We start from the raw sequence: 17438 nt of genomic DNA, 5'->3' as shown, positions 1-17438 counted from the left end.
GCCAAACACGTAAGTGTGCATTATACACAGGAAAATACAGTATCTCTGAGGCAAGGGCCTGAAGGATCAGGGAGGAGGGAGGGTATGTTTTTATATTTTTCATTTTATTCTTTTCTGAAATCTTTAATTCCTTTTTAACCAAGAGCATGGAAAACTCTTATAATAAAAGTTGACTTACAAACCTCAATGCATAAAGTTAAAGAAACAAATTATTCTGAAAGCTTAGGATAATTATATGGAAACCAATTTACGTGAAGAAAAAAAAAAAGCTGAAGAACCTAGGTTTGATTAGCCTAGAAAAGAACTGAACTAAGAAGAGAAACAGGATCTGTTGTCTCATTTTCAAACAGTTGCCATGTGGTCAAAGGATTGGATTTATTTTGTATCTAGAGGGCAGAAATGCTAATTTTGCCTAAATAAAAGGAATCGTATTTGTTAAAGATAATTTTTGTCTCCAATCAGGTTCATACTAAACAGAAAAGTATTTTAGCATTCTTCATTATCCTTATACTCTTAATTGAATTACTCTTTTATGGCTTGTCATTATGAACTCGGTAAGTAAAGCTTAATGTTGGAAAACTTTAGTGACTCAAGACTGAGAATTCTGCTTTTGCAGATTCTCCTTTCCATGGAAGATGAAATGCACACAAGAGAAATATGGGATTTCTAAGCTAATGAATTGGGATAGCTGCAGTGCCATTTGGGATATGAGAGGATGACCTTTGAATGACACTCTTTTCTAGCAAATAATTCAAATGAAAAGAAAGCGCATCAGGGCAGATAATGAGCTCTCTACAAGACACATCCAGCTAGAAGGCCAATCTGGAATCTACTACTTGAAAGTCTGTTGACTTAGAAATCATTATACTTCTCTAAACATCTGTCACTCTTTCATCTAAAAACAGAGGGAAAAATCAAAGTAGATAATATTGTTTCCATTTCAACAGTCAATCGATATTATGCCTATAAAGATAAAGAGAGTTCAGTTCAATGGGGATACACTTAGACCTTAGAGTCACAAACCTAAAACTGGCTGTCACTAAGTAGCTATTTTACCTTGAACAACTCTCCTGCCATCTCTAAGAAGGTTCTTCATCTGATTGGAAGGGTACAGACAGATAACAAAGTGAAGAAAAATTGCAAATATCGTCTCATGTTGTTTTAAGCCTCACACTAAATAAAGCTCTATTATGATTCTCCTTTTGTAATGGGGACCAGGCTTAAACATTTTCTAGGTTTCACAGTTAGTAACGATAGTGCAGAGGTTTGATCCTGAATCCCTAGGCACAGCCACATGCTGCTTACCCCACCTAACAGAATTCTGGGGAAATGAAAATAGATTAGTGTCCAACTGTTCTATCTATTATAAATAGCTGTACATGTGTAAGTTATTGTTAAGACTAAGTTTTAAATTCTCTAGAGGTGCCCTGACACATTTTCTCCATTCATAATAAACATTGCTGTTAGAAGAAAGGCCTGCGAACCTGCTATCCTAACCAGGATGTCACAGTACAATTAGTTGAATGAATGAATGGGCAGATTACTGCTACTTTAGAAATGATCCATGAGTTTAATTAAATATCTTAAAGAAACGGATACACTGACACTACACACAAGGCCGCTCTTTGAGGATCTTGGAAGAAAGAACTATAATTAGACAGGACAGATATAGTTGCACTAGTAAATGAAACTTACTACCCACTAAAAGAAACCCACTCCCAGGACCCAATCCCTCATTCAACCCAAACAAACAGCATCCTCCCAAACTGCATTCTCAATTGCAAATATGCATCAAAATAGTCATAAGATACACAGTACTGCGGTAACAAAGCCACAGCATTCCCCTAAGGGGGCAGGGGAAGGTGGGAGGTGGGACCCTGCAACCTCTTCATATAGTTCTAGCTTGATCAAGTTGAAGACTCAACTCCCAGTAATAATGCTTTAGAGATAATATTCTTAATAAAAAATGATTTCCCCTTTACACCAGTTTATCAATGCAATTCATTTTTGTTCTCTAAAACCTATTGGAAAAGCTGTGATATAGTGAGGGAAAAAAGGAATTCTCAAAAATCTAGATTTACCACAGACTGCCTTGTGTTTTGAGTTACTACCCCTATTAAATGACCACCCCCTAGAGGGCAGCTCCCCACAGTGCTGACCACAGTGCCTAGCACATTACAAGCTCAGGAAATACATGCTGAATTTATTCTAGAATATGGCATACTTTAAAAACAAATTCCAATTCTTAAAAATCTCTAAGAAAGGTGAAAATACAAAAAAAGTCATACTTTTTTCATTTCCCTGAAGTGGGCTTCTCCACGGTCATTTGGAAACTGTTGGTTTCAGTTACTTGTTTACAGGCCCACTATGTTCCAGAAAAGGATTGCAGCGGCATCACGTGGAGCACATGATTTAAGATGTATTTAAGATTTAAAGGTGATCACATCTGGTCAAAAGACGGTTTGAAGTTTGATATATCACAGGTTTGGAAAAACATAAATCAAATAGCCATGTACAACATCAATACCAATGCCCTTGAAACCATCAGTCCCATTTTAGTTGTAATTTAAAATGGTCCTGAGAGAACATCTCACCAATACCTTACTTAACTTCACTAAGTTTTCAAACCAGGATAGCTGAACATCTGCTTGTAATATGTCATCCCACTTATGGGATGAGAAAAATAGAAAATGGTAGCCCAGAGAGAGCCATTACACAACTTACAGAAGCAAATATTTGTTTGCTAGTGCAGGAATTAAATTCAGTTTAGTTTCATTACTTCCCAATAACCCAACAGGAATCTTTCCTCCGGAGTCTTCAGGTGTCCAGTATTAAAATTATCAATGTAGAGCAAACCACTAAGCACTTCAATTATAAATTATCACTATGTAAACAATCCTCAGATACTGGTTCTTTGAAGAGGTAAGCAAACAGTCATAATAATACTCCTTGTCCAACATGGCTATATTAAATGACTGTTTTGCTGTGGAATTGCTAAAAGAGCGTTTTCAAGAAAGACATCCAACTTGGTAAAATGCCTTATAAGATGGTTGCAAGCCCAGATACAAAGTGTAGAGGTATTTCCATTTTCCTTCCATGTAAAGGTTTATGAAATATTAATATATTCAATGTGAAAGGATAAAGATAAACAAGATCAAAGCCAACAACAGAGGAAGCAACTTTCATTGTGAAAATCATAAAAACTGTGTAAAGGAACTCTAGATCCCAGGTAAAAACTGCTCAAGAAACAGCATTAACCCTAGTAGAGACGAGGCCGAGCTTTCCACAATTGCAAATAACACCAGCGTTACGAGAATTGGAATAAATATCGTCCACAGGCTTCAAAAACAATCAACGCACTTGCTCCTTCACCTCTCCCCCCTCATCCAGCTGAGTAGTGAGAGGAGCTGCCTCTTCCCGCCCTACTTCCCAGCCTCTCCTCGTGCCACCCCCTCCCCTCTCTGGTCCACCCCTCCTCCACTTTCCCCTCCCCTCCCCGCCCCCAGGTGGTGTATTCAGCAGCCTAACGAGATTAAGAGGCGCTCGCTACAGTCCCCGGGCCTCCGGACATATCTAACGTTTCCTACCTCCCCGGTATAGAGAAATTAGAGACGCGACACCCTGGTGGTATTAGATGCCTCCGCCTCTCTCCCGGCCTCTCCCTGGCTAGGGCTGGGGTGGGAGCCTGGAGCGAGTGAAGTGGGCCGTGTGTGAAGGGCCGCGCAGAGTTCAGCCGGACGCTCCCCGACCGCCCGTGGCGCTACCTGAGCTGTCCATGGTGCTGGCGCGGTCCTGAGCCTGCCGGGCGGGACTCCGCACCGTCGCCCCGACATTCACTCTCTGCTTGACGCCACCCCCGCCGCTCCCCGCACTAAAGTCCCCGTTACTGTCCACCAGCTGCAAAGATTCATAACCATCGTTGCTGGTCTTTTTCCGGTAGCTCCCGAGGAGGCTCATGGGCAAGCCAAGAGAAAAGGAAAAAAAAAAAATCAACCTGGGAGACGAATAGGGAGGTGGAAGGTGGAAAGGAGAAAATTTTAAAAAAGAAAAAAGGGGGGGAGAAACCCCATCAAGTGCCCGACATGGCGCAAAGAGGAGGGAAAGAGGGAGCGGCCACCGTAGAGGAGCTTTACGGGCGCGGCGAAGCCACCGCCCTGGGCAGAGCGTGGCTCTGGGCGCCAGGCGCAAGGGAGGGAGGGAAAGAAAGAGGGAGGGAGCCAGAGGGCGGGTGCGGGCGCCCTCCGTGCTGCTGCCGCCGCCGCCGAGCTGCCAGCCTTGCCGAGCTCCAGGCTCCCGGCCAGCCACGCTCTGGCTGGGGAGTGCCCGGAAGCAATCCTATAGGTGTCGCCACGTCGCCCCGCCGTGCAGCAGGACAGCTCCAAGCGCAGCTGGCCCACGGGTAGGAAAGAAAACACAGGGAGTAAGGGAAGGGAGATTCTCGGGGAGGTGGGCTGACGGCGTAAAAGGGGGCGGGGTGGGAGGGGGAGGCGGCTACTACAACCCGGGGGGAGGGTGTGTTGGCGTGTGAGGTAAAGGGGAAGGGGGGGCTGGGTGTCTCTGACTGGTGAACTTTGGGGATAAGGGGGGGTCTCTTGGTAAGATCCAGACACGCCCATTTCGTATAGCTTGGCCTGTATTTACTAGAAGATTCAGCAAGTCAAAGCCACCCCGACGGTTACCATCCTAGAGGACTGATCTGTAACTCAATTGAACAGAAAAAAACGTTATGTTTACCCAGGCTACATGTATGCTAGGAAAGAAAGAAACAGCAGGATTTTTCACATTTCCCATAATGGTTGTCCCTAAGTGAGATACCAAAGAGCTTGCTATTCTAACACTAGGAGGCAATTAGGGTCCATTCGACCTAGTGAGTATATGTGACTGTTTAGTAACTATTGGTTCAAGGAATAAATTGGGGAAATGGATGGAGAGCAAGGTTGAATCAGATGCAATTTCAGATCTGACATCATTTACCTTGGGACCTGGAGAAAGGACCAAACTCAGCTGTCTTGAAGGGATGGTTGGGAAGCAAATACAATGAGGATTTTCTTTCCATTCTCTAGTCTCTCCCCCTTTTTCTTTCATAATTTTAGGGCAAAGGAAGCAGTCACTCATCAGAGGAGAATTTATCACGAAGGTAATGAAGCTTAAGAGGCAGGCCTCCTTACTTGCAGAAGCCTCTTTCAAGGATGTGTCCATAATTTTACATTCGCTATTTGCATACTCTTAAAGAGGATCCCAATTGTAAAGATTTCAAGCCCTTATAAAAACTAGGTAGAACTCTAAGTCTCCAAATGTGATTACTAAATGTTCATTTTCACCTGAAATAATAGCACTGCAGAAGTACCCCTCATTCTCATCAATTTAGGTAGAGGCCAGGTGAAAATCTTGGTTAAAAATCATTCTTTTCTCTACTAGGATTTGGAATGACTGAGAAGCTTTTCAAAAATCATCTGACAGATGCATCACCAAAACAACAAGAAAAAAAGTGCATGTGTGTAAAATTTGCTGAAGCCAACTTTGCCTTCTTACCCTTCATGGCTCTCTCTTGCTATTATGATTTTCATCACCTAAGGACACAAAATCAAACTATAGCATCTAAGAGACTCCAGTCCAAATCATTTGGGACCCTAAGAGTTTCCTAAAAGCTCTAGCTCTACATAGGTCTACATAAAATAAATTAATTGGATTGAGAGATGCTTTCCTGTTCAAGGATCACTCAAACACCAATTCTTGTAGCAAGAGGGTAAATCAGTAAAGAGGCCAAGAGTGCTGTCTTCTAGATCCCTCCAGTCCCCTTGGAAACACTAAATTCCCTGACCAGTTGCTTTCCTAACTGCATTATCTGGTAAAGGTGTGTGTGGTCTCACCTTAATCGCACATCACAGTTAATGCTCATTTACAAGATAAAAAAAAAAAACAAACTTGAGTGGTGGCAGTTAAAATTGTAATAAAATTTTAAACAAAAATTTTATACTTTCAATTTTCCAAATCTGTCAGATTGAGATGTTTTAGTTACTTGACTGAAGTAATACTCTGTGTAGTCTAGTAAATAAATCTTTTCTAATAACATTTTAAATAATCCTTTCTACACATTTCCTTTTAATTCATTACTAACCCACTGTTAGAGTAAATACCTAGTATCTATCATGTGCCTTGACAAATTCTGGGTTTATAATCACCGGATTAAGAGAATTTAGAGAAGATAATTTTTGAAAAGTGAAAATTATTATTTTCAAAAAAACAGCACTCTCTGTTATTTTTTCTCAACTGTTTTCAGAGTTGCAGACATATTGCTGGAAGAAATTTAGAAGAAACATATGCCTTTGTATTTTGGGATAGCTATCTTACCAGTTTGCAAATTTTAAAAAAAAACACCATGAATGGGCTATAGGTACCATTTATTTTTTATCTTTGCTCTTAATTTAACATAAATAAAATCAATCAGAGTAACTATTAATAACCCTACAAAGCCAGGATATAAAGAACACAGTAGGGCAGGAAAATACAATAACTAAACTATTTTACAACAGTCTAGAAACTAGTTTGAGGCTTAAACTGGAATATACACCAATTTCAACCCTAAAATTTTCTTTACTATCCTAAAGATCAAATTCATAGAGTTCACTTGTCCTTGAAGATCTCACTTTTCTACTCTATAAAATAAAGCATAATAAAAGTACCACCATTATGTAGTTGGAAATAAGATTTAAATTAGTATTTAACACAAATAGAGTTAAGTACTTCACAAATGTTCTCTATTAATATTATTACTATTATTGGTCTATGGTTTGAGCACAGCTCTATATCCTCAGGGCTTGTCAGTCCTAGTTCTTCTCATGGAAGGTGCTCGACAAAGGTTAAGTATTACTTTTTCCAGGACTATACGAATCTATATGATTCTGAATGAGAACTTGCACTTTAGGAAGGGAGGTGGCACTGATAAAATCCAAGATGAACACGTAGAGCCAAACTCTCCTGTTTTTCCAAGATCGAGATTGCTCCCTAATTTATCTCAAGAATACCACATCACCACCTGGGGCAGAACCAAAGGATTGATTAGATGGTCTCTTTGGGGGACAGCGTTTTTCCCTTTGCCTTTTTCTTGCTGACGTCAGTCATGTTTATTAACTTGGTGATTATCCACACTGAGGAATGTTCAGGAGCCAGTCTCTATTTCTCCCCATCTCCTCCATCCCCAAAATGATCTCCTGTCACACCACTTTTACGGTAGGGTAGGAAAAAATGGATATATGCCACGACCTATCTGGGATCATGATCTGTGCCTTTTGATTTCCAGGAACTATAAAACATTGGTTAAGACTCAGGTTCTAGAACCATTATCTTCTAAGCTTGAATCCTAGTGCCTCAGACTCTTAGCTCTATGACCTTGGGCAAGTTACTTAATCTCTCTGCCTCACTTTTCTCCTTTATAAAACAAGCATAACACTAGTACCATCAGAATAAGATTGTAGTAAAAATTAAATCAGTACCTAAATATAGTAAGTACTTAACAAATGCTATCTATTATCGCTATTATTATTCTATTTTTTTATGGATAACTCATTTTTTCAAAAATTTAATTTCCTATCTATAAAATTAGGCTAAAATCTGCACTGTCCATTTAAAAGATTTGTTTTCATTATGACTGTATGATATAATAATATAAAAATATTATGTAAAATGTGAAGTAATTGTTGTGCCTTAAGCTTTTAGATAAAAATCTATGTTTTTCTGTTCATGTGTGTATCCGCCATGATAACCAAAAGAGCACCTCATGCTCATTGGAGATTGAGCAAATATCTACTGAATGAATGAATGAATACATAAATAAATATTTATTAGCATCACCTAGTCTAGTGATTTGTTTTAAATTACATGTTGTGGTACACTAGTGGACTGTAAAATAAACTTAGCAATTCATGACCACTATTTTAGTAAAAATGAAATAGGTCAGAAAACATCAGTTTTGGGCACATAGTTAAGATATTGTTTCTTAAAATACTGTTTTGGGTTTGTGTGGGTGTGGGTGTGGGTGTGCATGTGCATGTGTGTGTGTCTGCTCAGCAATGACACAAATGTATTTCTCACTATGGGTCCCATTATTAAATGTTTGCATGTCTACATATGACATAACCTCCAGTACTGAGAGGTCCTAGTATCCCAATTGTGAATGCCCTACACACTGTGACATCTGAATTCACTTGAGTAACTAGACAACAAAGAATTTTGACTAATCTGACTAACCGGACAGTAAATAAGAGGAAAGCTTCTGCTCTGTTCTCTCTGTTGCAAAACAAACTATGATCAGGTTTCTAAGATTCACTTGTTCCATTTTCTGCTTTGGCTAATATAAATCGATAAGTAGTATTGAAACTCTTTGGCAACATGCCTCAGGCACACAATTCAGACTGTATCCTTACTGAACAAGGCCTGTGGATATAATTGGCCCAAAGGCACTCAAACTGAAACCAACAGGCCATATATGGCCCCCAGATGTGTTTTGTTTGTTCTGCACTTTTTAAAAAATTTTAGCTTCGATGCCTTCACAGAAGGTCCACAGACTCCAGTATGAATGCCACAGTTCACCTCACTTCCCAATGCATGATACCTAGCCTGTCCTATGCATTCCCACTATCTTCAACCTTGCTGGCATTTGAATTTGAGTCCGTTAGTGTAGTGGCAAAGCCAGAGGAGTAACAACACCAAGACAGATGCCAAAAGCCACATCTTTAGGCCACAGTCCAGAAGAAAGAGCAACACAATAGGCTGGGAATCCTTTCCTGACTCTTTCTTATTAATCAGCAGAGTGGCCTTGATAATCATTCTCTTTCTCTTAGAAATAAAATTGAAGGTGTTAACTTACAGGATTTGCCTATCCTTTTCAAAACTTTAGTTGTCGTTTTCCTGTTTCTCCTCCAAATGATGCCCAGAGGGGAAAACCATGACCATTTAAGTGTGCCAGTAGCTAAGTCCCTGTTAATCAAGGTTTTTCTATAGAATGCATACATAAATCGTGGCAGCTGTCAAGAGTTACACATAGAGCAATACACAAGAGACAGGGAAGTATGCCGGGAAAAAAACTGAGTGAGCTGGTAATATTTAATAGAAGAAAATCTCTCAACTATTCCTACAATATTCCTGAGGAATGAGGTTGTCTGTTCCTGGTACCTGTTGGGAGTGCTGGGTTTCCCAATAGGAACAATTTTCCAGGCGTAGTATATTTTTAAAGATAATTCAATACCCTGAAACCTGTGCCTCCCTGAAGCTCCAGTAGTAATAAAAATAACTGCCATTGCTTACTTACCGTTTGCCAGTTATCTTAACTACCTTAACTCTTAACCACCTTAACTCTCACCTTCCCAACAACCTGCAAAGTTATTAACTTTATTTTGAGGCAAACTTGGAGAGGTAAAGTAATTGTCCAAGTTCACATAGCTCACAATCAGTTAGCATACGAACTCCCACCTTTTTGGTCATGCTTTGGCCACGGCACCAGTTTGAAGAGGCGAGTTCGGTGGTCCAAATGACAGCAGGAGGACATTTGGGTCATTCCTTGGATCAGACCTAAGTGTGGCCAGTGAAAACTGATGTGGGCATCTTATGGGAACTACCCTTGCTTTACTACCACGTAGCAGGTTCTGTTCAGTGAAGCCTGCAAGTTTTCAATGAATGTGGGTTCCCACGAGGCAATCTTGTTCTGGACCCACCTGGCTTAGAGGAATTTGCATGTTGTGCTCCTGAAAGTTGATACTTGGCTACTACTCTATGGCCTAGTTTTAAATCACTAGAAGAAAAACAAAATCTTTATTTTCATTAGAAGTAAGCTGCTAGCTTTTAAAAAAAAGCTTGACATCTATTGTGTTCACAATGTGCATGTGTATCAATATGTGTGTATGAAACTTAAAAAGACATCAAGGCATGGTGGAAAGCCACTTTGGAGGGAAAAACACAACTATGTTTGAGTTCTGGACCTGCCACAAACAAGTTTTCTATAATCTGTTTACCACTCATAGCCACATTCCCTCTCTCTAAAATTGAGGAGACTACTTTCCCTCCCTCATAGGAAGAAACAAATGAAATAAGGTACATGAAAACACATGATAAACAGTAAAGCCCTACTCTTAGAGTTTATTTCATAAACTCTAAGAAATCATCCATTTGAAGTCACAGCACTAAAAAAGAAAAATATACTACCACTAAAGTAGGACACACATGACATATTATCAATGCTAGGATGCTTCAAGATTGAATAAATTTTAGTATGTAAAAAAACTGTTTTAGAATTGATGTAACAAATTTTATTATTTGACTATAGGTTAGCCTGAGACTATTATTTGTCTCTTTACAATTCAGGTATTTTGAGCAAGTCTGGTAGGCAAAGGCAATATTCATCATGTTTTGCAAGGCCTAGCACAGTACCTGCCAAGAAACAGGTGCTCAGTAAGTATCTGCTAATTAAATGAAAAAAAAATGTGTGGGAGGCCATCTTTGCTTGCAGAAAAATGTGCTATGGGTTTCCTTAGTAAGCTCACTTAAAACAGTTTAATTTGCTAACATTCTACTTACCCTGGATTTTCAAGGACAAGCTCATGGTATAACAATGTTACACCTACATTACCATTTCAAGAGTGACGCATGGAAGCACCTGTCCCTTTCATCTGTCATCTTACAAGCAGGGAAACTTCAACTTCTCAAATGGACAATCACCAACAGACTAAGCTGACTCTGTGCTCAATTGCTATCAATCTTGGGGAACACAGACAAAAATGTTGCATGGTGAATAGTTTCCCAAAGTCAAGTGCCAGTGCATTTACACTGAAGTGAAAGTTTCCGTAAATCCTGAACATTCTCATGTTTGGCCCTGAGCTCATGCTACATGATTTTATGCTCAAGATGCTTAAAATGTGGATGCTTATTCTCTGTAAATCCCTTTGTGCCTAAAGGTTCTGAGCCCTGGAGCATGTGGCAAATCCTCTCTGATGGCGATGAGGAAGGCAGTGGTCAACCCCAGATGCAGGTAGAGCCAATTCTTAGGATGCTGAGTCTCCAGGCAAAGTCTCCAAGGTCCCAAACCACTACTGCCCACTTGATCACATCTAACAGGGGGGAAGGAACTAGTATTTCCTGAGAACTAAATTAAGCGCCTGAGTTTTTCCATGTCTTTACCAATTTAAGCGTGAAAGGTCTTCTGAGAAAGATTACCGTGCCAATATCATACCTCAGGAGACCAGAGCTCTGAAATGCAGCTGAGCACGGGCTAAGCAATGATTGCTAGAGATCCCAATATTTCCTTGCGATCTTCTATGCTAATAGAACCCTTGATCTTGAGCTGGGCATGTGGCCATGCAGTGTAAAAAATATTATTTGTCAGTCTTCTTTCATATCTTGGACCTGCCACATGCAAGTTTTCTATATAGGTATATCCATGGGACAAAATTATGGTCATTGTTAATATAGGCAGAAGTGATATGTGCAATTTCTCTGCTTTAAGTTCTGGATCAACTTTGATGGCTTAAAATGTTCCAGACTGCACTGAGATTATTTGGGCAGATCTAAGAAAGAGGATTACACCCCAAGGAAGGGGCAGCCCTTCTAGGGAGTTCACTGATGACACAGTCAGGGTTCTGCAGCTCCGAGCTGGGTCTGCCCAGGAAGGCAGTCTCTAGGTAGCAGGCTGATATGGAGACATCACTGGCTTTGGAGTTATGCACAGTACACTCAGGAGTGTATCAGTTGAAGGACAATGACAAGAAATAACAAAATAGATAACATTCATTGAACCCTATATGCCAGGCATTATACTCAGCTATTTATGTACTTAATATCATTATGCAATTCTAACAGCTACTCATTCGGCATCAACAATGACCAAGTCACGGCCAATCATGGTTTACACGTATAGACTCCTAACTACTTTTGAGCAAGTAGACTTTGTACCATTTCATCAGTAAAGATCTCAGTATATAGCACTTTACAGCATTTTTGTAAAATAACTGTCATATTCCATCTGTGCTAAAATTGAGACAGAGCAAGGTGACATTAACCTGTCTGCTGAGAGGCATAAAGCTATCCACCAGTTCCTTTTCAGGAGACTGTCAATAAAACCTGCATAACTGTTCAGTTTCCTTATTTCCCAGTGGAAATGACATATCAGTCCACTCAGCTTCTCGTCCCCACTCTCATGCGCCCCCATCCCCACAAACTCACCTTTTGAAGTTGTGACCTTAGGCCCTGCTACCCGAGAGATCTGGAAATCAGCATACAATTAAGTTTTTTTCCAGAATAGGAGAAATTTATGGAATATTAAAGTTGTAAGTAGCTGTAAAGGTAGACTATCCCTTCCAATTTAGAGATAAGAACATTGAACAACAACATGGATGGTGGAGGGTATTATGCTAAGTGAAATGAGTCAGACACAGAAAGACAAATACCATACGTATAGTCTCACTTATATGTGGAATCTAAAGAACAAAATAAATGAGCAAAACAGAAATAGACTCATAGATACAGAGAACAAACTGATGGTTACTAGAGGAGGGGAGGGTTGAGTGGCTAACAACTATGTTGTACTCCTGAAACTAATATAAAATAATATTGAATATAACCTATAATACAAAACAATAGTCACAGGATATAAAGTACAGCATAGGGAATATAGTCAAAGATATTGTAATAACTATGTACAGTGTCAGAAGGGTAATAGACTTGTTGGGGTTATCACTTTGTGAGGTGTATAAATGTCTAATCAGTATGTTTTTTGAACACCTGAAACTAATAAAAAAAGAAAAAGAAAACTGAGACAGAGACGTGAGCAATCTGATTCACATTTGAGCTTTCTAAAATGCAGATCCAATTATGACTCAGCTGCTAAAACCATTCCAGGGTTTCCCATTGCCCTCAGTCTAAGGAATTTGACATAATAGACCCTTGACATTCTGAGAACAGCGATAGCCCTTTGGAGACTTGGCCCTCACCACATCCCCTTTCTCCATCCTGTCTCTAAGTCCAGACATAGCACTTCTTTATGATCCCCTACCTGGCCAATTCCTGCTTGCCCTGCAGACGCATGCATAGATAGCACTTCCCCAGGAAACCACCAAAGTTCTCACAACCAAGTTAGATATAATTTCACGTCATCCCACAGAACATGGTACATCTTTGAACAAAGCACTTACACTACATTGTAATATCCTGTTACATGAATGACTTCCCCCATCAGATTGTGGGCAATGTTTGGTACCTAATTCCATGTCTGACACAGTGCAGACACCTAATAAATACGTATTAAATAAATGACTAGTACCACTGGGAAGAGTCTGTGAAAGACATATGGGAAACTACTCTGTACACTGTTTAGCACCCAGCAAAGGTTAGCCATTGCATTTATAACTGCATAAAAGCTACAAATAGGGGACTGGTTTTCTAATAAGTTCATATCAGCGCTCTTAGCATTCCATCACACTGCGTAACATGAATTCAGCCGATAAAGTTGTCCCTTACTGCTATTTTCCTATGCAAATAAAACTACTTCTACTGGATTAAGGAAAACAGGCAGACTTGTTGCCTTTTGAAATCATTGTAGTTTGAAATTTTTGACTTTTTGGTCTGAGTAGGATATTCACACACTCTAGTTTATTTTTTCTGAAAGACTTATAGATCATCATTTTGAAAGAATATTTCCTTTAGGCCAGATAGTGTTTATGAAAAACAGAAGAAGACACTTTCATCTTTGCCTCTGAAATCACTATGCCGTGTGGTATAGAGTATAAGGAACCACGTGTTGGTGAAAAAATGAGACGGAGGCGTTTTCAAAAGAAGGGGTTAGATCGCAAATTACAAAAACAAAATGCCCAAGTAGTAACTATGTTTTAGGCTCATTACTATAATTATGGTAGAGTTTTTCTACGGCCTTTAAGTCTTTGGCTGCAAGACTGGAGAGCATAGTACTCTTGGTTTTCCATTCAAGAAAGATTTACTGCGTGTTACCATGGGACCAGTTTCTTTACCCTCATTCCCACCATAAGTCTCAGTGGGAAGCAATCCGGTAGGGAGAAAAATAGCAAATTTTTAATTCAGTAAAACTTAAATCAACATAAACCCAATTTTCTAGAATTCTCTCAGTATAGTGGTTAAGAACATGAACTTTGGAGATAGATACGCCTTGGCTTCCAGCCTGGATGTTTGAACTTTGGCAAAATAGGTAACTTATTCAATTCCTTTCTTCATTTCTAAATTGAGATGGCCTCTGCAGAATGGCTGTACTTTTTAAAGTAACTAGGGTAGGTGTAGTGTCCATTTATTCTCTTATCAGCCAAAAGCAGCACACCCTTTTCTGGGAAATCCTCCTCCTCTGTGGTGGGAATTCGAGCTGCCATGGCCCAGACGTGGGTACCTGAAACCAAGCTAGGTCAACCATGGCATTTTCACAGGACTTCAATTCAAAACCAGAGAGAGTAAGTCTGAGTCCTTCCCTAAAGCAAGGTTGACAGGCAGGAGTTGCAGGAGCTGTGCTTTCTGACATGTGGAGATAAGTGATCTAAGAGAACACTGTTGCCAATGAGGAAGAAGTAAATTAGAGAGAGGAAGAGAGAAAGAGAAAACTAAGTTTAGAGCCTAGGAATCAGGAGGCCCAGATGCACTCCTACCCCTTCCATGGTTACAAGATTCCCCCTCTTTTTCAACTCAGTTACTTCAAAGTGAGTCTCTGTCACTTTTAACCAACAGAATCCTAACTAATACAGTACTTAGCACAATGCCTGAATCATTGTCGCTCAATGCACTGGTTATTATTTGTTCAGATAACTGGATTATCACGACCCTCCCCCCATTTCCCTACTTCACATTAAAAGGAAAAATTAAGATGCCTCAATAAAAGCTTGCATTAGAAATTTAGTAAAAATGATAAGTTTCATGATATCACTTAGAATTCCTATCCATCAACTAAACCTACACTTTTTCTGACTACAGCTAACATTTATGCTGCATGCTATATTCTACAGAGAACTTCCATGTAGCACAGCACTGTCCAACAGAAATATAATACAAGCCACGTACATGAGTCATATATGTCATTTTTTAAATTTCTAGTAGCCACATTAAAAAAATAAGAAACAAATGAATTAATTTAAATAATATATTTTATTTAATTCAGTGAGTACAAAATATTGCCATTTCAACATGCAGTCAACAGAACCAAGTAATCATTGAGGTATTTGATATTTTTTTCCATACTAAGTCTTCAAAACTCCAGAATGTATTTTACACTTAGAGCACGTCTAAATTTGGACTAGCACATTTCAAGTGCTCAATAGCCACCTGAGGTATGGCTACTGTATTAGACAGCATAGGTGTAAACTGTGTTAGTCAACTTTCACAACAACTCTAAAAACAGTGAAGCTTTTGTGATTATAGATGAGAAATTAAAACAAAGAAATTTAAAAATCTGTTCATAGTCAACAGCTATGTACGTGGTGCAAAGGCTCAGTCCTTGGTCTCCAAATTTTATGCTCCTGATTAGGCTGTCTGTATAATAAGAACTGATGTACACAGCGTGACCCTGATATACAGCCAAATCCATCAAATAAATAATGACATGGCTTCACCTATAAAATGAGAGGGCTGGACAGGTGGTCTCCAAGTACAAGGGCTATATTTTCTAGTTGATCACTAAGGATATAGAGCCTATCAATAGGACAGAGTAGCGCAAATGGGAACAATCCCCCCAAAATCCACACTTCTCTGTATCTAATGATTCATGAATGTAATTAATGTCTTCCTGTCACAAATGGATGTGTTCCCTTTAGCACATCTTCTTCTCTAACAAGATATTACTTCGTTCACAGAATCAAAATCAAAATCTTTTGCAAATAAAACTATCACTGAAATGGTTGGCAATGGCCTATGACGTAACTTCAACATGTGATCTCGTTCAGCAAAAATGGTTTCTTTAAGCAACAGAGAAAACTGGAAGGCACACAGCCTCAGCAATGGCCAATGTCCCAACTCTCCCACCATTTACCACAAGGAAACTGCCCTAAGCAGTTACAGGTGACAGGTTAGGTTTTCAAGGGAAAAATGGGCATTGCTAATCTATCTTAACCATTATAATTTTCTCTGGATCTTTTCACATAAAATCCATTGTTTTTTCTTTGCAACGGCAAGTAAATTCTTTTATTTGGTAGCAGAATGTCAATCCTGTAAATTAACAAGAAACTTGCTTTTCAGTCAAGATAACTGTGAAAGTGCTTAGCTCAGTGCCTGGAACATAGCAATTATGTTGGTTTCCTCTGCATCATAGAGTAAACCACACTTTCAAGGAATATTTCATGTCTGGGAAAATACCTACAATATAAGGTTAAGGGAAATTAACAGAACACAAATCTGATTCTAAAATCTGAGTCATATTCCTTAAAAAAAAAAGTCTACTTCTATCAATGCACAGAATAAAACAAAGTCAGGAAATACACCAACATATTAACAATGATTATCTGTTGACAGTGATAATAGGAATGATTTAAAGGATGTTTATTTCTATATGTTCTATAAGATTGTTAGCAAAAATGGCTGCCATCATTCACTCCCCACCTTGTACACCCACTCCTTGTTACCCACACCACTTTGCAATATGACTTCACATTACCGCTTACCAAGAGGGACAGTTTACTTCCTCAATCCTTGAATTTGTGCTAGCTTGTAACTTGCTTTGAACAATAGAGGGTATTATGAACTGAATGCCCCACCCCCAATTCATGGTAGAGCCCTAAATTCCAATGTGATGGTATGTGGAGGTAGGGGCTCTGGGAAGTAATCAGGTTTGGATGAGGCCATGAGGGTGTCCCCCCTCTCCTTCCCACGATAGGATTAGTGTCCTTATAAGAAGAAGAGACCAGAGCTCTCTCTTGCTCCCTGCTGTCATGTGAGGATAGCAAGAAGGTAGCCTTCTACACGCCAGCAAGAGGGCCATAACCAGGAAATGAATCTGCTGGCACCCTGATCTTGAACTTCTCCAGAACTATGAGAAGTAAATATGTGTGGTGTAAGCCACCCAGTCCATGGTATGGACTAAGACAAAGGGGAAGTGACAGAGTACCCGTTCTGAGCCTCGGCCCACTCGGCCTTGTGGACATCTGCGTGCTCTCTTGGCTTCTCTTCTCTTTCTGCAGAACAAGCCCAAGCTAGTCTGCCATAGGACGGGAGACCACACGCAGGAGCTGACCCAGTCATCCCAGACATGGGAGAGAGCCTCACTGACAACAGCTGAGCGTGGCCCAGATCAGAGCTGCCCAGCTGAGCCCACCTACTGCCCTGCAGAATTATGAGCTGAGTAAATGTATATTATCTGAAGCCGCTGCGTTTCGGGATGGTTTGTTATACAGCAAATCTAATTGATATATATATACATACATATATATATATATATATATATATATATATAT

At 39.7% G+C, this 17438-nt stretch overlaps 1 protein-coding gene across 8 annotated transcripts in view; it reads right to left on the bottom strand.

The window, feature by feature from the left end:
• DNAJC6 (DnaJ heat shock protein family (Hsp40) member C6) overlaps positions 1-17438 on the bottom strand; it is a 146915-nt gene that overhangs the window by 94619 nt on the left and 34858 nt on the right. For 4 of the 8 annotated variants that reach the window (XM_019646717.1, XM_019646720.1, XM_019646718.1 and 1 more), the window contains exon 1: positions 3765-4062. The exons of the other annotated variants lie outside the window; for them this stretch is intronic. In XM_019646717.1, coding sequence (XP_019502262.1) covers positions 3765-3957 — 193 coding nt within the window. In that variant the 5' untranslated portion in view covers positions 3958-4062. Of the gene's footprint in view, positions 1-3764; positions 4063-17438 lie in introns of those variants that run through there. 8 annotated transcript variants of the gene reach the window in all.

Source organism: Hipposideros armiger, unplaced genomic scaffold (assembly GCF_001890085.2).
Source record: "Hipposideros armiger isolate ML-2016 unplaced genomic scaffold, ASM189008v1 scaffold_106, whole genome shotgun sequence".
Taxonomy (NCBI): Eukaryota; Metazoa; Chordata; class Mammalia; order Chiroptera; family Hipposideridae; genus Hipposideros; species Hipposideros armiger.
The sequence above is the reverse complement of the archived record's forward strand: the minus strand, read 5'-3'. Positions and strand labels throughout refer to the sequence as shown.